General features: G+C 41.8%; 3 protein-coding genes across 9 annotated transcripts in view; 1 reads left to right on the top strand and 2 right to left on the bottom strand.

The window, feature by feature from the left end:
* The window catches only part of megf11 (multiple EGF-like-domains 11), a 74,864-nt gene extending 65,267 nt beyond the window's left edge, over positions 1 to 9,597 (bottom strand). For 2 of the 3 annotated variants that reach the window (XM_077596377.1, XM_077596379.1), the window contains exon 1: positions 9,447 to 9,597. The gene's annotated coding sequence lies outside the window, so the exon portion shown is untranslated. Of the gene's footprint in view, positions 1 to 3,504; positions 3,634 to 9,446 lie in introns of those variants that run through there. The other variant, XM_077596378.1, reaches the window with a different exon arrangement.
* Positions 9,598 to 15,432: 5,835 nt separating this feature from the next.
* On the top strand, positions 15,433 to 20,537 carry map2k1 (mitogen-activated protein kinase kinase 1). 2 transcript variants are annotated; one of them, XM_077596993.1, is made up of 11 exons: positions 15,433 to 15,700; positions 17,948 to 18,158; positions 18,422 to 18,568; positions 18,644 to 18,721; positions 18,905 to 18,956; positions 19,179 to 19,303; positions 19,507 to 19,651; positions 19,783 to 19,847; positions 19,912 to 19,973; positions 20,051 to 20,096; positions 20,165 to 20,537. In XM_077596993.1, the coding sequence occupies exons 1-11, from the start codon at positions 15,618 to 15,620 to the stop codon at positions 20,276 to 20,278; spliced, it is 1,128 nt and encodes a 375-aa protein (XP_077453119.1). In that variant the 5' UTR covers positions 15,433 to 15,617; the 3' UTR covers positions 20,279 to 20,537. The 2 variants fall into 2 exon arrangements, with proteins under 2 accessions (XP_077453119.1, XP_077453118.1); XM_077596992.1 differs by having other exon boundaries at positions 15,434 to 15,700; positions 19,507 to 19,702.
* LOC144071681 (uncharacterized) lies at positions 20,501 to 24,216 on the bottom strand. Of its 4 annotated transcripts, none has more exons than XM_077596998.1 (14): positions 24,147 to 24,216; positions 23,859 to 23,971; positions 23,568 to 23,683; positions 23,282 to 23,395; positions 22,991 to 23,106; positions 22,698 to 22,815; positions 22,408 to 22,520; positions 22,117 to 22,232; positions 21,827 to 21,941; positions 21,535 to 21,651; positions 21,244 to 21,359; positions 20,953 to 21,079; positions 20,797 to 20,867; positions 20,501 to 20,618 (listed from the first exon to the last, which is right to left on the bottom strand). In XM_077596998.1, exons 4-11 carry the CDS (start codon positions 23,366 to 23,368, stop codon positions 21,287 to 21,289), a joined length of 855 nt encoding a protein of 284 aa, XP_077453124.1. In that variant the 5' UTR covers positions 23,369 to 23,395; positions 23,568 to 23,683; positions 23,859 to 23,971; positions 24,147 to 24,216; the 3' UTR covers positions 20,501 to 20,618; positions 20,797 to 20,867; positions 20,953 to 21,079; positions 21,244 to 21,286. The 4 variants fall into 4 exon arrangements, with proteins under 4 accessions (XP_077453124.1, XP_077453122.1, XP_077453125.1 ...); XM_077596996.1 differs by having other exon boundaries at positions 22,117 to 22,229; positions 22,407 to 22,523; positions 22,699 to 22,815; XM_077596999.1 differs by lacking the exon at positions 21,827 to 21,941 and having other exon boundaries at positions 22,117 to 22,229; positions 22,407 to 22,520.
* Between the last annotated feature and the right edge of the window lie 290 nt (positions 24,217 to 24,506).

Genomic DNA, 24,506 nt, shown 5'->3' with positions numbered 1-24,506 from the left:
TCATTTCAGTCAAGGGTGGATATGGAGCGATGACCGATTTTGACATTGCATTTGACTCGAGAACATTCCATCCCCCCAATCTTCATTCGACTCTTTCTCTCAGACTACCTTCTAATCATTACCAGACTTAATATAATCCAACTTCAACTTCAAAGTCATTCATTATGTGCAATTTGGAGGGCGCTGAGAGAAGATTCCACCGCCTGCCATCAATAAGCGGACTAATGACGGCGCCATAAGACAACAGCACAACTTTCCTGACGGGAAGTCCCGCTCGGAGGCCGAGACTCTCGGGAAAGTGCTGGGCGTCGTTTAACGGGAGCTAAATTCCGGCCACATGGTTTATTCATGCGGTGAGCGCTGATATCACGACTCTCATAAATCACACAGCGAGGCATTGCTGGACATCCGTGCGAGCCGAGGCAGGGCTCGCTAATCTCAACACCATCTTTCATGTGAATAACCTTGCCTCACTGCAGGGCAGGCCAACACTAGATACAGCCCTTTGGAGGCAGCCGCTCCTCATTCATTGTATTTCTTTCTCTGAAAAGGCTTCTTGAGGAGACAAACACCAGCCCATTCACTCTCCAGCTACCAGGAGTGCCTCAACTCTCCACCGTGCTGAGAAATTCCTTGCTGATGCGGCCACATGATCGTCAAGACATTTGATCAGTAGAGGGTCAATATATCAGTACAAAAAAAATGTACTATCATTAGCTGATGGGAAGGATCACCATCAATGGTGAGCAGAATTAAAATCGAATGGAGAGAAAATGAATAGTTCCTCCAATGTCAGGCACCACAAACTCAACTCCCCCACTAATTAACAAGCCACCGGTAATTAAAAGCCACCGATTACATTGCCTGCTAAAAGATTCCACTCTCAAACTTGAATTTTCCTACGTCTTGCATTCAAAACCATGTAAATTCCCTGAAAAGTTATAGTTGCGTTATACTTGACTGGCACCACTATCACACTTTACAGCAATTTATTTTATTTAACTAAAATTTAAAGTGATCTGGTTTTAGAACATTTAATTAGGCTAAGGTCTGAACATCATATTATTGAACTTTTATTGTCAAGATAGAACTGAATTCATGCTGCGTGACTTCGGATTCTCACAGTTGTGCTAATAAGTTAACATAGCATGGTAAAAGTTAAGGGATAAAATAACATGGATGGATAAACGAAGACACGGTCTTTATTATTTTAGCGCTGAAATGCAGTACAAGTCATTTAAATCTCATTATTAGTCCAAAAAATATTTCGCATGATCACTCATTTATTCTTAATAATCCTGCCCAGGTGATCACTTGTGATTGATAACTACAAATCTTTAAAGATTTCTTATTTTCTGAATTTAATGGGGGCTGCATTTCAAAATAAGAGTAAGTACATCAAAGTGGCAGTTGTGTTCAAGTGCTTTACTTGAGTCAAATCAATTATTGGAAATGTGAGATCTTGGGATTTTTTCACATACATCTCATCTAAAATATGTTATACACTTCATGTTGAACATTTCTTAATTATATATTCTAATTGTTTTGATTCCTTCCCTTTTTAGATCAACTGCTCCCTTTTTTATCCTCAGTGAATCACAGCTGTCATCATGTTCTACCTTTGTACCTAAGCATTTCTTTTCACTTGCAAGGTCTAAAGCTTCTCTTACATGAATTTCAAGTTTGTAGACAAAGTTGACTTGCAAGTCACAACAAATTGTGTTTTGCTGTGCTTGCCAAACAACAGTGTACCTTTCTTCTTCCCCACATGGGCAAAAAAAAATATATCCCAAAACTTTTGAAGCAGACAAAATACCACAATATCTACTTCTGACTGGGTCAAACAGCAGCCGCAGACGAAAAGCTACAAACATGTGACTTCTGCATAACACTTGAACTGCTTTCATCTGCTATATGAAAAAGAGAAAAGGTGGAGGACGAAAAGACAGCAGAATATAGTGACGCCGTCTCACAATGAGATGCTCAAACAACAGTGCGGCTGTCAGGGCAATTTTACACACCAATACTTTCACACCTCAGCCACGCAGCCTTCAAACTCTGAACCCTGAGTCGTCTTCTGAGCATCTTCATTTATTTTGTGTCAGTGTCCAAGATGTGAGACGCGGCGCAGCAAGAAACCCGAGCCAAATGTCGCCGGGTAAGCGGTGTGTGAAGAAGACAGTGAGCGGAACAGAGAGAAGAAGCTCCGCGGGGGCACGCGTCACTGCTTTAGCTCCGCATGAAAACCTTTCAGTGCTCAAAAGGAAAAACCACGTTTGTTTTGACTTGTGAAAATATCTGCATGTAGAAGAAAGGTTTTTCAGCCACCCCTACCGAATAATTAATTTTCCAGACAAAACTGTCAAAAGGCTTACTGTGAACATAAGAAGTCAACACACCCAGGCTCAAAAGCCCTTTTTTGGGTGAGGTATGATTGCAAAATCTTCTAAAAAATTTTTTAAAAACCTTGTCGTCAGGTGTGTGCTGGACTACCTTCCAAACATCGCACTCGATTTCAAAGCTCATGTAGCACGTTGACCTTTTTGGAGGAGAGATCAATAAGTGAACGAGGAATGGCTTGGCATGCTCCTTTAGAACAGATGACATCGCCCGCGTGCTGACATGAAAGTTGAATTAAACGTTTTAGAATGAAAGTTGTGGATCCAATTTGGCCGCTGTGACTTCAGTGTCCTTCAGTTCACTTGAACAAAATTCGCCGACTTATTCAGAATATTTTTAAAACATGCGCGAGATAAGAGCTCAATTGAGTTCCTTTCAAACCGCACGCATGGCCAGTCATTCGCCGAATAAAAACAACATTAAAGCATCACTTGCAGTCTCTGAACAATTCACTGTATTGAAAATATAATTATATCCAACACCCTTGACTTGACAAATATAGCATTACACCATTTTGATTGACTGTTAGACAGATATTCATTCAGATATATGCCTACCTATCATAAATTGCAGCGATGACCAAACATGCTGAGAGCTTTTTTTTATATACTTACTCATACTTAAGATATGGTAAACATAAACAATTGTGCCATGGACACAAATCTATGTAAAAATGTAAGTACATCTCTTATAACTAGCAAGTATGCGACCCCAACTTGCCTGACAAAGCATAACGTGCTATCAATCCTGATAATATTTTATGCCGAATCCATGGTCAAGCCCCCAAAAATTCTACCTTAAGAAATAGATTTATCTTTTATTGTGGGAAAGCTCAGGTCAGGCACACCTTTGTAAATCATGGTGTGTAATCAGCATGATGCCACAGCCATGAAGTAGATGGATTACCTCAGCACACAAAACGTACTCCATACACTGATTTCAAAACACCAGCCATTTTTTGTTGCAAGTAGAGCTCAGCTCATAAAAAAAAATGCAAGGAAAACAAAAAGCGTTTAGATTTTTTGTTCAGCCTCACTACTTTAGAGAGGTATAATATTAGAAACAGTCAATCTTTTACAGGAGGTAAAATGATAGCAGACTTACTGAGGTGCTCTCTCTCCACCAGGGTATCCAAACTTCTCCACAAAATGGCACGCTAGTTGCAAGTTTTTGTTCAAACGGACTCAGCATGGACAGTTTAACCAATGAGTTTTCTTCAGTCACAAGCAGCACCTGACTGTAATCAAGTGATTACACATTTAAAACAGCTGATTGGTAAAAATATATATAATTTATACTCAATCAGTTAGAATGAAAAGCTGCACTTGTGCCAATTTGGAACAACACTGTTTGTCATAAAATGAAAACCACAAAAACAGTGGATCATATTGATAAAAAGCCTCCTGGAAAATCTGACATTTATTTGGGTGATGAGAAGCACTTGAAAGGGTAGCAGGATTGAGCATATTCCAATTTATCATGTGTTTAGTGTGACAGATTCATTCTTTTCTTAGCCATATTCCCAGTGACAAAAGTGTGCACACATCTCAATTATTTTTACTTCCTCTTTCCGAATGTTTACACTAACTTTACCTTCTCTACAAAAAAGTGACATTTGAACTGAGGTGGGTAGACTTAATATGGTATATACACTGTCAATAATAGAAAGATACTGCAGGATCTGAAGACTCAGATTCAGTAGAGCCCCAAAAATTGGACACGACGGCGTATTTCTGGCGACCCAAGACATATTCCATCACAGTTTCATCCATAGCTGTTTTAGGTGGCTCCGATATTAACCATCGCTACCTCAGCCATGTGCCGAGTGCCCTGACCCACTCTGAGTGCAAAAACGTTGCCAGTGTGGGGCCAAAAAGTGATGCATGGCGGGGTTGTGCTGCTGTATTATTCAAGAGGCACCCCTGTCGGGTGGGCAGTTATCCAACATCCAAATCCCAGACGTGGTTTAACGCATGCTCCTTTCCCCGTCCTGACAGCTGCCCATTGATCCCGTGCAAGGTAGGCGGGTGCTGAATAAGCGCGTGCTGGAGCTTAGTGTTATTTGGCTAAAATTGCCTGGATGACAGCATGGAGATCCATCAATAGACATTGGACATATGCCAGAGTTCACTTGCAGGCACTGATTGAAGAGGCGAGGCGTGTGGCTGAATTGGTCTGATATGATATGACATGCTAATTATGAGGTGGTATGGTGTCTGCATGCGAGGAAGTAGGAAATTTATGTTTTAGTCAAAGCCATGGAAGTCTTGTCAGTAGACAAAGATTGGACACTCTTACGGGAAGATAAAAGAAGCGCATGGTCAAAATTTCTTGTGTGAAGATTTATTTAAAGTGGTAATGACAAACTGTTTTTTTTTTAAAACACGGTCTAGTTTTTGATATCAAGCAGTATAAACAGCCCTCACTATGATACGGACCTACAACATAACATAACATTTTGATGAGACGGACAAGCATTCACGCTCACACTCGCATCTAGGGACAATTTAGAGTGTTCAAACTGCCTACCATACATGTTTTTGGTCAGTGTAGATACGTATACAGACATATTTGAGGACCTGAAGAAAAGCTTTCTCAACAGGAATGTGTGAAATTCAAGTTTATAGACAAGTTTATTGAGTTTTAGGACTCGGCTTGTCGAGTCAGTTATGAGGAAACACTTTCATAGTCAAGGTATTTATCATAAAAGTTTGGATGGAAGGGTGGTACAGTTCTATGAGTAAACGTTAAATATAAAAAGAGCCATACTACAGACATGTGATTAGTCATGCTGCTCATAACACATTTTTTTTCCTAATGGTCGATAAACAAGCTGTACGACAGACATAAAAAAAATTGGGCTAATAACCCTCCGCAGAGTAATTGGAATCCAAATGTGGCCTTAGCAATGGGACTCGTCTTATTCCTGCCATGTTACTGATTGTTTTGGCCAGGAAAAAGGGAAATATAATTAGAGCATCGTGCACAATAGCAGATATCAAAATTACCTGGCTCGAGTGGTTAGGCCAGCTTTTGCATCTTAAAAAATGTTTTATTAGATGAGCCTTAAAACTTAATCAAGTCTGTTCCTACAGTTCATCTTCACCTTTCATGCCTCTTTCTTTTGTCAGCGTGCCTGATAAATTATTCAATATTCATTAAATAATGTTTGATGAAAAGGGAACAGGGGCAAGACGTTAACGTTAATTTATGACTTTGACAAATTTCCCTCGTCATCGGATGATGGGAGGAGATATTGTTTAGGAAGTGTTTTTTTCCGCCTCTCTTTTACTTCTGAGTTCATTGTTAAGCCTCTCGCTAAACTATTTATGTTGTCAAATAGCATTAAGCAGTCAGTATGTCTTGCTTACACTATAGAGCATCATGACTACATCTAACTAGAGTCAGTACAGAGAAGAAAAATTGACTAAGCAAAGATAATAGTTCAGTTGGGACTCTGTCACACAGTCATTATCTTAAGATTACTTACTAGCGTGCGTGTCTTTAGCAGTGTGCATTTTTTTTCTCAAAATGTATAGAAACATGAATCATTTTAAACGGTCAACAATTTAACCTGATAAAAGGAGATGTCAAAACAGTACGACTCAGCTGGCCGCCAAATGATCCAGACTTGAGGCACCCCGGTCAAAATGATTAAATTACTCAAGCAGATTCTGTTTTCAAACTCTAATTATTAGTGATAAAAGGCTGTGTATCTCATTTGCAGATGTTCAGCAGGAGGTCACTGGGCATAGAAATGCTGATGATTTCTGTCATCTAAAGACCTTTAATGAATGTTAACCGTATTGACAAAGCGCATCATATCACAAACCCGCACAAGAGGGCTCTTGATGCTGGTAGTTTCTACACCTCTTGCTGTAAATTAGATGTAGTGTGCATCCTTTGACTGAAAGTGACAGAGGAAAAACTCCACTTTCAGAAAATTATAAGGCGGATCCTTCCATACATACCACACGGCTGTTTTAAACTAGAGCCAAATCTAATGAGTTCATCTATCAGTGTAGACTTAAGCATCAATGCAGATGCATTCCCCTACAGGAGGGGCTGCACCTGAGGAAAATTGGATAAACACGGCACCACACCGGAGCACCCGTATCTCCAAAATCGGTCCCTGTTCACCATTTTTCCTCCCTGGCGCACATCAGAACGGGCGATCTTTTTCTCCGCAGTGTGCCGGCTGACCAACATGACCGTCGGCAATTGTCCAATTACTAATTAAATTCACGTAAGCCTAATCAGATGCAGACACGGTCAGACCTGAGGGACGGCTAACGAAGCCGAATTTAAATTGCTGATGCCCGAGTTCAAAGGTGTGGCATTTGAACAATCTATCATCATTTTGCACTTTGAGTGCTATTTAAAAACTGATCTTTTTTTAAGCTGTAGCATCAACACACCGGTAAGCCACAGCATTGTGAGCACTTGCACAATATGATAACTCCCAGGATTCTGCCATGACAAAAGGTGCGAAGATTGGGTTAGTCAGACATTGTCATTTTTGTGATTGAACTGAAGTATATAACACACTGTTGGGAGCCTATTGTATTGCCACTTATAACAACATGCGCAGCATTATCCTTACAAATCAAATAAGTGTATCCATTTTTGTTTTAATTCTCTAAAGCTGCAGAAATTAGACAAATGCACCTAGCAGATGGTTACCTATTCATAGTAAGAATGCTCAAACGAAGATCAATGCTGCTAACTTATAATAACCAATGGATAATTAATCCGACTGGTATTCTACTATTTAGGCCATACTCAAATTGATGTCAATTGTGAAATGCTAGTCATTATTCTGACTCATTTATATAGTATATTTAATTGGTTTACTTTGAATATTTCCCAATGTAACAAACGTATGTGCCTTGGGTGCATAAAGATGGATCGAGAAACATTGTAATGAATGTATTGTAGTAAAAATACTCCTGTAAGGCTGTTTTTATACTGTATTAAAAACAAAAGAGAAGCTATGGCCCATGTTTGATTGTTTTCAACCCTTCAGTAGGAACATGTAAATGCCACAGCTTTCAAAAGGCAAGCGAATGACATGTATTTCATTAACTTTTCTTAATGTACTTGTTATGGCTTCAGGGTGTTTGCACAGTGTTCAATGTGCTTTTTGCTGAAATAATAAGAGCTATCCGTCAGCACTGAGGAAAAAACAGCTTCACTGGCGGAATAAAGGTCATTGGAGCTGTTGCTTTTGAGCTGTTTTGACAGAAGAGAACAAAACTGAGTGAAAAATACCCAGGTTTAGATCTGTCTTGAATTACAACAATATATGTTGAGCTATACGTACTGAGTCGTACTCACATGTCATTTCAAACGCAAGGTTTATAGTGCTGAGCTCGCTATAATGAGTTGACCTGGTGAACTTCACTCTATCGATCGTTAGCACATAGCACGGCAGACACAGACATCCTCATTATACACTAATAAAACGCAACTCTGGTGTTATTTTTAATTAATAGATAGTGAGTGTGCATGGATCCAAATCAATTAAAAGTGCAGTGGCCGTGTGTTGTTGTTTTTTTTCTTCCAAGTCCAACAGCTGCTCAAATGTCACATTAACACAAATACTTTTTATTATTTAGAATCACGCCTGAGATGATATGAAATGATGACAGGAAGCTGCACTTCAGCCTTGATAAAATGTCAACCTTCCATACCGTCACATATTGAGGAAGGCACGATTTCCATTGGATGCAATTTTAGTGGCCTGTGACAGACACAACAAACTTTGCACCCTTGAAGGATTTTATTTAATAGTAGTTTGTCGAGCAATTGCAGGCTCAGTTGAGGAACCAAAACACTACAGCAAACCCCCCAAAAAGCAGGTAACCGTTTTTAATTTTAAAAGGTGAATAATAATGTTGGCATGCATACATTTTTTTTATTGAGCAAATGGGTTTCATGATCATTTGTTTGATCGGAGTCAACTTCAGAGAATTCATCAACAATGTGATTTCTCTTCATTTTCCCAAGCACTGATGCATATAAACAAATCTAAATATGCAGTCATGTAACAATGATTTAGTTATTTCAATTGTCTATGGGAATCCATGCAAAGCTGTGACTACAATATAATTAATATGCAGCTCTAATAGTGAAAAACCGGCGCACTGCACAACACTTAGCTTTCGTGTGTGTGTGTGTGTATGTGTGTGTATGTGTGTGTACGTGTGTGTGCGCGCGTGCGTGCGCGTGCGTGCGTGCGTGTGTGCGCGTGTGTGTGCGTGTGTCTGTGTGTGTGCGTGTGTGTGCGTGTGTTTGTGTCTATGTGTGTATGTGTGTGTGCGTTCTTGTTCAATCTCCCACCATTGCGGGAACAGCTCCATTATTAAACAATGCAGACGTTGATAAAGAGACTAATGGCAGTTTAATCAGCTTGCTTCTCCTGCAATCTACTGCCATCTATCGGTTTAACTTAGCAACAACATGCGCGCGTGCGCTCTTTTGATCTGAAGCAGGCTCTTCATCAGTCAGTGACTGTCACCCTCTTTGCAACTTTCATCTCGAGCACTCGTAAGAATGATATGAAAAGTGAACCTTTAAACGGAACGTGCCGCAAGAAATAACTGGCAATTTCACTGTAGAAGTCTTCAATTGAGGCGTTCATAGGCTTTGGATCAAAAATCCAAATTCGCCACTCCGACGTCATTTGCCTGAATTTCTCTTTAAACGGACTACGGCAGCTGTAGGACAGACACAATGGGCTGGCAATAAATTGAAAAGCTCTCCTGGCTGATCCAGCCATTTTTCTTTTGGCACGAGACGCCTCTTTCCAGAGGATAGATTCGCCAACAGCCCAATTAAATAGAAAGCTCAATGTATCACAGCCACCACATCGACATCTTCTCCAAAAGCCCCGAACGAGCTTCAAAAACTTGCAAAAAATAAAATAAAATAAAACAATTAAGCAAATACATGGAACAAAAGCAACGCATCTCAGCTTTTGCATCACCGCGCCAATTAAACAGACATTTTTTTGTTCAATATAAGGGAGATAAATGAAAACTCACCCCCTGAGGATGGCGCCTTGAATGCAAAGTTAACGCCTTGAACGAAACAGATATTTCCGGGTGACACGGTCTCCCATAATGAATTGCGTGGCCGGAAGGATGCAAAACGCTCGGACCTGAGGCAAATGATGCAGCCGCTGGATTCTCCTCTTCTCTCCTCCGCGGATTCTTATCTGAGGCTGAAGCGCGGCCCACTTTAAACTATGGTGACGTCCATGCGCCGATGACTAGCCACGCCCACCAACCCACAATGGCCCAAGCTCTTCTTACCTCTCATGGACGTCCGAAGCATTTTGAGAGTCAAAATGGATCGGTCATTAATTACCATCAATGGCAGTTGACAAGTTTACAAATTCGATAATAAATTACAACAGTAGAAATGTTGTTGATGTGTTTCTGTAGTGTCAATGTTCAGTCATGTGCGTCCTATTGCAACATCAGTCGCAATTAACATCAGTGATGCAGTCATTTTACTGCATACAAAGCACATCGGTTGCCATTGACAGTGGCCCTAGTAAATTCAAATGAACTACGACAGCCCGGCTTGCACTCTAAATGTCTCATCAGCCCAGACACGTTATAAACACACTTGAAGAGCAGACATGAGTTCTAAAGCTAACAATTTCAGAAACTACAAGCAAGCAACTTCTCATCAGCAATGAGACATGATAATCACAGTTTAAGTGCCCACCCTCATGCCCTCTCGTGGCAAAATCAAAAACTATAGATAACAATAAATCCGTAAGAAATAAATCCATGAGGATTATTTTTAATCGATGCGTAAACATGCATAGAATACATTGACTAAATTCCACTCTAGTAACTCACCGACAGATAATAGAGAACTAGCTTTTTTTTGTGTGAATAATGATTAACTTGGAAGCTGCACCACATTCCAAAAGAGAGGGACAAAATCTGAGGCGCTTGAAAAATGCTCATGAAACACCTGAAACAAAAATGCTAGGCTAAGGAAATAACGCAACGGGATCAGCAATACTTCCATGATGGACATAATCCACTGCACCAAATGCTGTAAAATGTTGTGTTGTAGACAGCAAGGTAGAAAGCTATTCTCTGGTCCGAAAAATCACATTTTGAAGTTCTTTATGGATTTGTCCATGCCATCTGGACAAAAAAGAACAAAAACAGCGCCGAGTTCAAAAGCCAGCATCTGTAATGGTATGAGGGTCTTTTAGTGCTAATGGCATGGATAGCTCACATGTTTGTGAAGGCACCAATAATCCTGAGAGATATTTTGGGGAAACATGCTGTCAAACAAAAAAAAATATGGATACCCTACATATTTCAGAAAGACACATTCTCAATGTTTTACAACAGTGTTCCAAAAACGTTGGTACTGGGCTGCCCCTTTGCCATCCAGACCAGTTTTCCAATCAGAATGTGTGTGGTGCATTATGAAGCGTAATATGACAACAGGGACATCTGATTGCTGGATAGCTGAAGGTGTATATGCAGAAATAAGAGTACAAAGCATTAAAAATTACCATATTCAGTTACCAAGCATTCATTGAATGTAGTTAAAGGAAAAAGTCATGTAAAACGGTGGTAAATGGGAAGCTATCTCAGCTCTCGTGAAATGGGTGGAAGCCATAAAATGTTATGTTAATGATTCGTGAAAAACAAAGTTTACGAGTTTGAACATTAAATAGCTTGTCTTTGTTTTGTATTCCCTTAAATATAAGACCATTTGTAAATCATTGCATTGTTATTTATGTTTAACTCCATGTCTCTACTTCATTTGAATTGGGGTTTATAAAAGAAAACTGCAAGTTAAAGGTTTTTAATAAAGTGTACAGCTCTGAGGGAGTCCATTTTACTTTAACTAATAAAGGATTTAAATCACATCAAATGAAATATTATGGTACATTTGTGATGATTGACTGCTCTACCATGCTAAATCATCAACTCACAAGACACATTATCTTTCATTATCTTTTTTTATTCTCAATTCCATTGCCTGCTGACCACATGGTGGCAACAGTCAATATGACATGGAGGAAGACAGACTAAATTGGCTGGAAAGATTTAATTATCACAATCAGAGCAAGTGTTTTTCTGCAAGAATGAATCCCTTAGATCCCTGCTGAAGCAGGAAAAGAAGCGAATCAGGTGGAATGAGTCTTTCTTTCACTATGCACATTATCGTTAAAAGGGCTGCTTCAGATGTTTCTGACTAATGTTTGAACCCAGAACAGTGACATTTGACATAATAATACAAAGAAGCTATCTACTTGTTGCATTCTTATGAAGGTTCCTCCAAGCAAACACTCCAAGACGCTTATTGATTGTGCTTGAAATCAAATTCTCCTATTTTATCTAAAGAAAAAAATACGCCCATTTTTTTTCTCTCGCATTTTTGCTGCTTTATCAGAGTGCCTTCGAGCTCCTCAAGTGGGCATTTAGAAAAATGTTTAGAAAATGTTTCGCAGACAGCTAGTTTCTGACACATCAAAGTTGATCTTAGAAAGTGTTTCTCTGCTAAGTGAAGTGACTGAACACTCTAACATCATTTCCATCATGTCAATATCTGGCACAACGTTAACTGACAAGCGTGTCCAGAATAGGTCGATAGCCGATTTCACGTCTGAGTTCACTAAGCAGGATGTCTTTATTGTATTTAACGTAGCGGCTGGGCCACATTTTGATAAGAAAGTCTCCAATTAGATTTGTCAATGTATTTTGGAGATCAGAGATTTATCATCACAAAATGCTGTTCTAAAAAATGCACTCTGGCTCAAAACGCCATAAGAATGGCACATAAACTATAAAATGTATGCTTGTTTGAGATGTAATACAACAGTTTACAGCTTTTTACTCTGACAATCGGCCGAGCCATAAAACAAAAAAACTGACAAGGGACCCATTTAAAGGCCCAACTCTACTTTTTTTCTTCTTCTCAGAGTACCACCTTTATTAGGCACTAACATCTAAGCTTCACATTGTGAACTCAGCTAAGCATTTTTCAGCCAGGCTGACATCTTAACCAGAGCGTAGTTTATCTTCATAACAGATTTGAGCAGTGCGGGCTCTTCTCGGTTAACGCTTGATGAAGCGGTGGCGGGGTTACGTGTTCGCAAGGATTCACGCATTTGATGGCGATATAAAATGTTTTGTTTTACCATATGGTTATGCTCCAGCACTGTCATTGTAAATCTGCTTCTGGGCTTCTCCATTTTGACTGCAGTCTCCCTTTTCAAAGGCACTGAAACATGATCATTCACTGCCATCCCAAAACCACGTACTGATCACGTCAACTACAGGATAGACACAAATAGCAGTCACACTCACGCGCAGGCCAGAAGGCACTTTAAATATGCAGAAAGAAGAAACAAAAGCACCGAGATGGCAGTCATCTTGGAGGGCATGCACTTAAAGTTGTCCCATCCTGCGCCAGCCTCAGTTCTTGCATCGCTACGTTTGAGGCTGTTAGAGGGCGACCGCTGTTATCGTCGGCTTCAGAAGTGGCCGTTGTGGACGGCTGTAATCCCTGACCGCAAATCCCCAAGTCCCCTCGCAGAGTAGTGGCAGATGAGGCAACAAATCCTCAGCATCAAACAACATAGTGTGTTCATCTTCTTCAGCCCACCACCTCTTTTATGTCTCGCCTGCTGTCACTGCCAGCCCCAAAATTGTTTTTTTTTTTGCCGTGTGCTGGGCTGAAGTTTGGAAATGGAGGATGGTGGCAATTCCCATTGCCCACTCAGCTCCGCTTGCATGTGTTTCTTTCTTTGCTCAGGACTTACTCCTTTAGACAAATCAATGGCATGGGCAAAACATTGGATGAATGCTTTCAAAGGCAAAATAGGAGAAGTTTTAGGAGGTGTCCTTTTTTAAACTCATCTGCTGCCGTTGACAGCAATAGACGCCCGATTAATTAGGACTGGGAAGGCTGGCAGTGAATGTATAAGAGCTGCGACGACACATGAAGCGGACTTTCACAAAGAAAAACAACTCTAATGTTAGTAGTTTTCTGCAGAGGAAACATCAGATCAATACAAGATCAAGGTCCTGTAAAATGGAAGTCACTCTGAATCGATGGCCAGCCAATTGCAGAGCACAAGGAGGCGGGCAACCATTCACGCTCACAGTCTAATCACGGGGATATTTAGAGTGTTCAACCAGCCCATCCTGCATGTGTTTGGGATGTGGAAAACCCACTCACTTTTGACACAGTGAGGACTCACCTGGAATCGAACCTCGACCCCAAAACTGCAAGGCCAACACGCAAACCACTCCTCCACCAGGCCACCAACTTAACTAATGCGGTACAAAAAATATTTGCTTGTGTAATGTTGCCATGAAGCAGTTATATTGCCAAGGAGTCCAAATTCAAAATTTCAGCCAGGCTTTAAACTGTTTTATTTTTAGGGTAAAAAATAGGGGTTTGAAATTGAGTGTCAATATACAACTAATTTACTTTTCTGTGATTTCATTTTGAAACATGGTGACCAGGCTGGTCTACTAAGATTATTGGGCACTAAAGAATGTTAGGCTTGGCCATGATGACAATGTAAAAAAAAAATCTCCTGGTAAAAAAACACCCCCCACTCAAATAAAACTATTTTATGATCATTAAAAATATATGAAGTACAGAACTTAAGTCCGTCAGTAGATTAATCCTCAAGAGTCTGGGCACATAAATCCTCCTGCACAGTTAAGGTTAAAAAATTCAAGAAAGTATCCATGGGAAAGACACTGGTTTTTTTCAAACTATTTTTGAGCTGAACATCACAAATTAGATTTCGTCCAAGGCATAAATCTGAAGCACGGTGTCTGAAAAATTTGATAAACAACCCCACGGAATGATAATATATGTTTTATCACACAGCTCTAAAAAACACATTTCGCTCTCAGAGGTTAAATGCAATGAGAATAGATTTCTCGGCGAGCGTGGATGTTTTACGGTCCGTGTGAGAGAGGATGCTATTAGAGGCCAGTTTTGCTTGGGTGGACATATGCCAATTTGTCAAAAGCAACTTTGAATTTATACAACTTCTGTCCTGAGACATGCCCGCAAATTTTTTTCCTCACTGTTTATAAATTCTTCTTGATAGGGCAGGGGGAGGAGGGGATTCTGGATTTATGATGTTCCTTGGTCAGGCAGCCCTCATGTGTCTGCCATCGGGACATCACAGCACATTTTTGTGTTTTTTCAAGTTTCGCTTGACGTGCCATCTTCATGCTACATGGCCAGGGTGTTCAAATGGTTCCGCCGGATTTGTGCGTGGTTTAAGATTAAGGCACTCAAACGTTAAAAAGGAAAGCAAATTTATACAGACCAGCCAAAGAGGAAGGAATGAAGAGAATTTAAAGAAGAGGAGGTCTGCTCAAGAAAACAGATTGAAGGTGAACAAAAGTAGAAACACAATATGTACACGTATGTAAATGAGGAGATGGCCATCCGGTTGAAGAGGGGCCTCACAGTTCTGAGATCGGCGATTCGATCCCAGGTCTTGACCATCCTGTGTGGAGTTTGCATGCTCTCCCCGGGCTTGCGTGGGTTTTCTCCGGGTGCTCTGGCTTCCTGCCACAACCCAAAAACATGGAAGGTAGGCTGGTTGAACACTCTAAATTACCCGTAAGTATAAGTATGAGGGTGTATGGTTGTCCATCTAATTGTGCTCTGCGGTTGGCTGGCCACCAATTCAGAGTGTCCACTACCATGTGACCATTGTTGGCTGGGATAGGCTCCAGCACCCCCACGACCCTTGTGAGAATGTGTGAATGTGTGGTATGGAAAATTAGTAAATGAAAAGACAAGCCGAGACCATAGCACTAGTAGTCAATATTTTAAGTAGACATCTAGAAGTTAAAAGATTTGCAGGATTTTCTAAAGTCAAAGATGTCCCCTTCCATGGAAAAGTTGGGGGAAAATGATTTGTGGCCAGCAGGGGGAGCGCTAAACCACACACACACACACACACACACGGTCGTGCGGAAGAGCAGTGTAAATATTTTCCTGACGTCACATCTTCCGGATTATTCCCATTCAGCCATTAATAACTAACTCCGTGCTGCTGTTTCTCGCCACAGCTCCACAGCCGCTCTTTTTTAAAACACTTTCTCCTTTAGTCAGCCTCATCGGAAGAGAAAAAAACCCCATCATCGTCACCCACACGACGGCAGGTTCGCGTGTCATTTGGGGAGAAGATGCAGAAGCGAAGGAAGCCCGAGCCCATCCAACTCAAGCCGATCCCCGATGGGAACGTCATCAACGGCAACGGAGCCACAGAGTGAGTCTCGGTCGCGGGTTCGAAACCAACACCTTGCGTACGATTTCCGAGCTGCGTGATTTACTGTCTGAGCAGAGGAACCATTCATGACGATTTGAAGTTTCATTTCATGAGGGCTTACCTTATATAACCACATCATTGGGAAATGAATATTTATGAATTGACCTTGCAAGTTTATCACCACTAACTGGGATAGAGAGAAGTAGCATTGTGCTGAAAGTTATTATTTCCCAGCCATTCCAGGTCAACAAACAGAATGGGAATTACATCATTTATCAGTCCTCAAACGAGGAGCTATTTCATTGTGTTGCCTCTGTTGATAATGCAGCATCCTACGCGTGAAGATTTTTTTTTGCATAATGCGAGAATGTGCAGTAACTATGGCTACCTTGGCTTGAGAAATTGCCTTCACGCTTTCCTAAGGACAACCAAATGGTGCAAAGTTTTGAATTTATATTTAAAGCTTTCCCTTTTTTTGCTTGCTGATTAGTATATACAGTTCATAAAAGGGACCATGGAAGTGACTATAACATGTTTTTTAAATGTAACTGTTGCATATAGAGTCGCCTTACAAGTCACACTACATTGGACAGCTATTGATAATTTGACACTTAAAAATGACTATATTGGATCATTTAAATGATGTAATATTGGCAATTATTATATATTTTTAAATATTCATTGTCCGTCCTCTGCCTCTGGCCCAGAGTCAGGAGAGGCTCCAGCACCCCCCGGGACCCTAATGAGGATAAAGCGGTTCAGAATATGAATGAATGAAAAAAAATCATCATTATTGTATTTTGGTCTGCACTGTTAATCAAAACAAAGTTGTTAGTTAAAAACGAATACATTCAGAGATACATTTTTTTATGTATTTAACCCATTGCATTCCACTGACAGTGATAGATGTCCAGCTCATTTAAACCAGGAGGACTGGCTGTGAATGCTCATCTTTCAGTTCCATTGATGGCGCTCTAGGTGTCCAATCCATTTTGACAGGAAATGTTTATCCGCCCACCTCCCAGTCCAAATGGATTGGACTCCTAGAACCGTCAATGCAACCGAAACGTGATTATTCAGTGGCAGCCAATGAGTTAAATGAATAAAATATATATTTTCAACATGGCTTATTCTCACACGTCAGTTGATAATTACTGTGTGCCTAAAGTTGTCTTGGCTTTTTTGCTCATGACAACATTCGTTAACGCATTCCTGCTTGTGCAAGGCAGGTGGTGACTCGTCCACTAACACTACACACCCTGTTTAAAAAGGCAGTCAAGAATTTGAATACCCTTCAAAATATACCTCCTCTTCCATTTAAGGGTTCGGTCATGATCACATACTTAAAGCTAACATGCATGTCGAAGAAGGTGGGATGAAGCACCGAGACTTGAACCCACACAAACAGTGATGGATTCATCCAAAGCTCACTCAGGAATGCCTGATTACAGATTTTAACATCCCTTTATAGGTATACTATCGTGAAAAATGATTGCTAAAATCCATTATTCTGACAAGAGGCATAGCAAAAAGTTGCTATTGAAAGTAGATTACACAACCAAGCATCTCTTTATTTCCACTCTAGGAGATGTCCTTGGTTGTTATGCGCATAAAGTTCAAGAGGCCTGCATCGTGCACACTTCCCTTCCACTCTTAGTCCTTCCCACATGCCGTATTGGCGCGTGGAGTGTGCTCTTGTTGACATAACACCCACACCACCTTGGACTAACTCAACCTCGGCATGTAGGCACATAGTCGCCATGGTTATGCGGGCCCGACATCCGAAATAAAAAGAAGTCTTCCGTGCAATGCCATCGATCAAAAGACTCAATGATTGAAATACCACGCGGAATAATTCCGTGCATCCTCACTGACAATAAATCAAAGATGGAGCCTGTCGAAAGAGCTCTTTGTCGCTTCATCCCGTTGGGTTCTCAAGGTAATTGGTTGCCATGGCAGCGCAAAAGGAACCAGAGGCCCCTGAATAAAATTGATAAGCTCTACAAGAGAGCACGAGGCAAAAGCAGTAGCTCTCACTATTTCTGTCCACTCGCTTGACATCATTGTCCCTAAAAGCCGTCTCTTCTATTTGGCCTGCTCGGTTGAACGCACCACCGGACTGCTTCTTGAGTCTCTGGGGTAGCAGATGCTACAAAAGAAGCAGCACCTGCCAAAGTTCTGTCAAAGTGGACTTTGGAAAATGTGTAGAACATAGGAAGTACATGTTTTTTTTTCTCTCCCCCAAAGGACAAACTTGGAGGCCCTGCAGAAGAAACTGGAAGAGCTGGAATTGGACGAGCAGCAACGCAAACGCTTGGAAGCCTTCCTGACGCAGAAGCAGAAAGTGGGAGAGCTGAAGGATGACGACTTTGAAAAGATATGTGAGCTTGGAGCAGGCAATGGAGGAGTTGTCTTCAAGGTTTCCCATAGACCTTCTGGGCTGATCATGGCCAGGAAGGTAAAGCTGTCCTTGGGAATCTCCGTGACAGGTCAAATAATTACTTTAGTTAATCAGGCATATCGATCTTAGAGGGAAATTTAAGGGTAAATCTCATATGAGCTATGAGGGGCTATCCTTAATAAATTCAAATTCAATATTTAGTCCACCCCTGAAAATAATGGCCATTGTCATAAACAATAATGTCTAAACTTCTGTGCGCCCATGTCGAGCTGTCAAGAACTCAATAACCTGGTGATTGTGAGGAGCTTTATGTATTGCAGCTTATTCACCTGGAAATCAAACCCGCCATCAGGAACCAGATTATAAGGGAACTTCAAGTACTCCATGAATGCAACTCCCCGTACATCGTGGGGTTCTACGGTGCCTTCTACAGTGATGGTGAAATCAGCATCTGCATGGAACACATGGTAGACTATTTGACGAGCTATTTTTATTTTGGCTTTAAAAAGGTCTCCACCTTATTTCTTGATTTGTTGCTTTAGGATGGTGGATCCCTGGATCAGTCACTCAAGAAAGCTGGAAAGATCCCAGAGCAAATTCTTGGAAAAATCAGTATTGCTGTATGTAGACCATCTTGGTCATTTCATTTCACATATTTGCTCACACAAGCTTGAATTATGAAATGAATAAATCCAGTAAAATAAGCACCCCAAAACACAAATGCAACTATGCTGCATGCCAACTTTTTATAGCAATTGACAACTGAAAAAACAATCATTAAACACCATTATTTATTTTCACAGGTCATCAAAGGGCTCTCTTACCTGAGGGAGAAACACAAGATCATGCACAGAGGTCAATCAATTTCCACTTGACTTCACAATTGGCCCATTAAGCCTTAGACACAATAGTCATAAATGTTAACACATTTTATCTGTTGCTTGCAAACCCCTTGACAACCGGTCATTCATTAACAAATCCAACGTACCCCATAATTAAGCACGCAAAATGATCCTCCAAGAACATTTGTTTGCAATCATTCAATTTCTTCCCAATATCAAACATTGTTTTTATCAGATGTCAAGCCTTCTAATATCCTGGTGAATTCCCGTGGTGAGATCAAGCTCTGCGACTTTGGAGTTAGTGGTCAGCTTATAGACTCCATGGCCAACTCCTTTGTGGGCACACGCTCTTACATGTCTGTAAGTTGATAATGATATCAACTTCATCTTTACATGCCATTGATAAGGACAGATGTCCAATCCTGTGGCTATTTTTATACTTCTGCAGTGAGTTACTTTTGCAGCTCAAGAACATGTTGGTCCATCACCATTCATGGTAGAAATTAGGTCATAAAGCAGGCAACATTAAGTGAATTCATTTTCTTGTTTAATCTTTCACACAGCCAGAGCGTTTACAGGGCACCCATTACTCCGTCCAGTCTGACATTTGGAGTATGGGGCTCTCCCTGGTTGAAATGGCCATCGGACGCTTTCCTATCCCACCACCTGACCCAAAAGAGCTGGAAGACATTTTTGGAAGTCAAGCAGGTGATGGAAACTCTGCAGAGTACTCACCAAAGGGTGGGCTTCCTGGCAGCTGTAAGATTAAAGCTCAAAGTTCCCTCTTGCAGTTAAGCATTCATACTGAAGTGCACATTGCTTTTTTATTTTTTTCCCAGCACATGGGTCAGACTGTAGACCTCCAATGGCCATCTTTGAATTACTTGATTATATCGTCAATGAGGTGAGCATTTCCACCATCTACCCGGTTTCAAATGACAGCATCACTAATGCTATCTAATGAATAGCCTCCACCAAAACTACCTGGGATGTTATTCAGCACAGATTTCCAAGACTTTGTCAATAAATGGTAAGGTGAAATGTCAGTTTTGTTTCCAATACAATTTTTATTTATACTATTTGCCACTTGTTTGTTTTCAATTTTAGCTTGATAAAGAACCCTGCTGAAAGGGCTGACCTGAAACAATTGATGGTTAGTCCCATTCAACATTGTCCCCATCTTGTACATTTAAGCCAATGCAAAATTTCATGCTTCAACAGGTACATCCTTTTATCAGGAAGTCAGAGGCAGAGCACGTTGATTTCGCTGGCTGGTTGTGCACCACAATTGGACTCAACCAGCCCGGGACACCCACTCACCGCTCAGCAATGTAACCTCCGCCAGCAAAATACGCGCCATTTAATCCTCTAACAGGGTTGGTTTCTACAATTTGTATGTGGTGTTATGCCAAAAAGTGCAATCAAATGTTATATTTTCATTGTAAACCTACATGCCAAGAGAAATACACAAGTGAAATGAATTTTGGGCTGTGTTGCAAGTCTGACTAAAAAGCCATCTTTTTCTAATACCATATTAAGTGTGCTTGAAGCCCAAACTTGTGGTGAAACGTTTATTAAATTAAACTGAACATGACTCGTTTGCTTTCTCTGAAGGCCAGCTCCCTTGGTTTTAACAGGCACTTGTTCCCAGTCTCCAAATGGTCTTCAAGTTTTTCTGCAAGAATAAATAAATAACACTTAGCAACAATGTATTAATACAACTAAAATGCAAGCACGGCATTTTGAATTGCTCAGGACTTCCATAAAATCAGGGTTCAGAAACAGACATGAAGTGGGAATATAATCATTTTGCAAAAAAGATGGGTTATGAAAAAAATGAAAGCAATACATACCTTCATGTACAAATGGATAATTCCTGGAACACCTTGTCATTGAGAAACTCTGAAATGTGTCATCTTAGGGCCTAGTTGATTGAATTAAGAATAATGAGTTCACCAGCTAAGCTACCCTATATTCATCAATTCATTTTCAATTAAAGGCATTCTCACCAGAATTGCAAAAAGGGCTTTTTTTGCAGATGTTGCACAGCTCCTCCTGGTGGGTTAGGAAGCCCTCAGACCACCTGTAGGCATACCCCAGATGAGCATCGGCAGGTCTTCTTCCAAGGTCGGAAACCTGAAATGGAAGGAATATTTTTAGCGCAACTCATGTCACCACAGGTTGTCGCGTCCAATAGCCTCAGAACTTCATTCCTATCACAGTAGTCAAAAACACGGACCGCAGTAAGAAATCTCATCACAGGAACTGGATCGCTTATCAACCGGCCAATGTAAACTCAATTATCATCCTTGATGCAGATGTTGCACAGCTCCACCTGGTGGGTTAGGAAGCCCTCAGACCACATGTAGGCATACCCCAGATAAGCAGCGGCAGGTCTTCTACCAAGGTCGGAAACCTGAAATGGAAGGGATATTTTTAGCGCAACTCATGTCACCACGTGTCATCAAAGGTTGTCGTGTCCAATAGCCTCAGAACTTCATCATTCCTATCACAATAGTCAAAAACACAGACCAAGGAAATCTCATCACAGCAACTGGATCGCTTATCCATCGGCCAATGTAGAAACTCACTCGTCATCCTTGATGCAGATGTCGCACGGCTCCTCCTGGTGGGGGTGGGAAGCCCCCAGACCACCTGTAGGCATACCCCAGATGAGCATCGACAGGTCTTCTTCCAAGATCAGACACCTGAAATGGAAGGGATATTTTTAGCGCAATCCATGTCACCACGTGTCATCAAAGGTTGTCGTGTCCAATAGCCTCAGAACTTCATCATTCCTATCACAGTAGTCAAAAACACAGACCAAGGAAATCTCATCACAGCAACTGGATCGCCTATCCATCGGCCAATGTAGAAACTCACTCGTCATCCTTGATGCAGATGTCGCACGGCTCCTCCTGGTGGGGGTGGGAAGCCCCCAGACCACCTGTAGGCATTCCCCAGATGAGCATCGACAGGTCTTCCTCCAAGATCAGACCTGAAATGGAAGGGATATTTTTAGCGCAACCCATGTCACCACGTGTCATCAAAGGTTGTCGTGTCCAATAGCCTCAGAACTTCATCATTCCTATCACAATAGTCAAAAACACAGACCAAGGAAATCTCATCACAGCAACTGGATTGCTTATCCATCGGCCAATGTAGAAACTCACTCGTCATCCTTGATGCAGATGTCGCAGGCTCCTCCTGGTGGGGGTGGGAAGCCCCCAGACCACCTGTAGGCATTCCCCAGATGAGCATCGACAGGTCTTCCTCCAAGATCAGAGACCTGAAATGGAAGGGATATTTTTAGCGCAACTCATGTCACCACGTGTCATCAATGGTTGTCGTGTCCAATAGCCTCAGAACTTCATCATTCCTATCACAATAGTCAAAAACACAGACCAAGGAAATCTCATCACAGCAACTGGATCGCTTATCCATCGGCCAATGTAGAAACTCACTCGTCATCCTTGATGCAGATGTCGCAGGCTCCTCCTGGTGGGGGTGGGAAGCCCCCAGACCACCTGTAGGCATTCCCCAGATGAGCATCGACAGGTCTTCCTCCAAGATCAGAGACCTGAAATGGAAGGGATATTTTTAGCGCAACCCATGTCACCACGTGTCATCAAAGGTTGTCGTGTCCAATAGCCTCAGAACTTCATCATTCCTATCACAATAGTCAAAAACACAGACCAAGGAAATCTCATCACAGCAACTGGATCGCCTATCCATCGGCCAATGTAGAAACTCACTCGTCATCCTTGATGCAGATGTCGCACGGCTCCTCCTGGTGGGGGTGGGAAGCCCCCAGACCACCTGTAGGCATACCCCAGATGAGCATCGACAGGTCTTCTTCCAAGATCAGAGACCTGAAATGGAAGGGATATTTTTAGCGCAACTCATGTCACCACGTGTCATCAATGGTTGTCGTGTCCAATAGCCTCAGAACTTCATCATTCCTATCACAATAGTCAAAAACACAGACCAAGGAAATCTCATCACAGCAACTGGATCGCTTATCCATCGGCCAATGTAGAAACTCACTCGTCATCCTTGATGCAGATGTCGCAGGCTCCTCCTGGTGGGGGTGGGAAGCCCCCAGACCACCTGTAGGCATTCCCCAGATGAGCATCGACAGGTCTTCCTCCAAGATCAGAGACCTGAAATGGAAGGGATATTTTTAGCGCAACCCATGTCACCACGTGTCATCAAAGGTTGTCGTGTCCAATAGCCTCAGAACTTCATCATTCCTATCACAATAGTCAAAAACACAGACCAAGGAAATCTCATCACAGCAACTGGATCGCTTATCCATCGGCCAATGTAGAAACTCACTCGTCTTCCTTGATGCAGATGTCGCACGGCTCCTCCTGGTGGGGGGGAAGCCCCCAGACCACCTGTAGGCATACCCCAGATGAGCATCGCAGGTCTTCTACCAAGGTCGGAAACCTGAAATGGAAGGGATATTTTTAGCGCAACTCATGTCACCACGTGTCATCAAAGGTTGTCGTGTCCAATAGCCTCAGAACTTCATTCCTATCACAATAGTCAAAAACACAGACCAATGACATCTCATCACAGCAACTGGATCGCTTATCCATCGGCCAATGTAGAAACTCACTCGTCATCCTTGATGCAGATGTCGCAGGCTCCTCCTGGTGGGGGTGGGAAGCCCCCAGACCACCTGTAGGCATTCCCCAGATGAGCATCGACAGGTCTTCTTCCAAGATCAGAGACCTGAAATGGAAGGGATATTTTTAGCGCAACTCATGTCACCACGTGTCATCAAAGGTTGTCGTGTCCAATAGCCTCAGAACTTCATCATTCCTATCACAATAGTCAAAAACACAGACCAAGGAAATCTCATCACAGCAACTGGATCGCTTATCCATCGGCCAATGTAGAAACTCACTCGTCTTCCTTGATGCAGATGTCGCAGGCTCCTCCTGGTGGGGGGGAAGCCCCCAGACCACCTGTAGGCATACCCCAGATGAGCATCGCAGGTCTTCTACCAAGGTCGGAAACCTGAAATGGAAGGGATATTTTTAGCGCAACTCATGTCACCACGTGTCATCAAAGGTTGTCGTGTCCAATAGCCTCAGAACTTCATCATTCCTATCACAATAGTCAAAAACACAGACCAATGAAATCTCATCACAGCAACTGGATCGCTTATCCATCGGCCAATGTAGAAACTCACTCGTCATCCTTGATGCAGATGTCGCACGGCTTCTCCTGGTGGGGGGGGGAAGCCCCCAGACCACCTGTAGGCATACCCCAGACCACCTGTAGGCATACCCCAGATGAGCATCGACAGGTCTTCTTCCAAGGGCAGAGACCTGAAATGGAAGGGATATTTTTAGCGCAACTCATGTCACCACGTGTCATCCAAAGTTGCCGCGTCCAATAGCCTCAGAACTTCATTCTTATCACAATCACTCGTCATCCTTGATGCAGATGTTGCACAGCTCCTCCTGGTGGCCTCCATGGTTACATGGTTCTGCATTTTCCTGAGAAAATTGAGAATAAGTAGGCGCAAAACTGTTTCAAATGCATTCAT

This window comes from Stigmatopora argus, chromosome 3, assembly GCF_051989625.1.
Source record: "Stigmatopora argus isolate UIUO_Sarg chromosome 3, RoL_Sarg_1.0, whole genome shotgun sequence".
Lineage (NCBI taxonomy): Eukaryota > Metazoa > Chordata > Actinopteri > Syngnathiformes > Syngnathidae > Stigmatopora > Stigmatopora argus.
The sequence above is the reverse complement of the archived record's forward strand: the minus strand, read 5'-3'. Positions and strand labels throughout refer to the sequence as shown.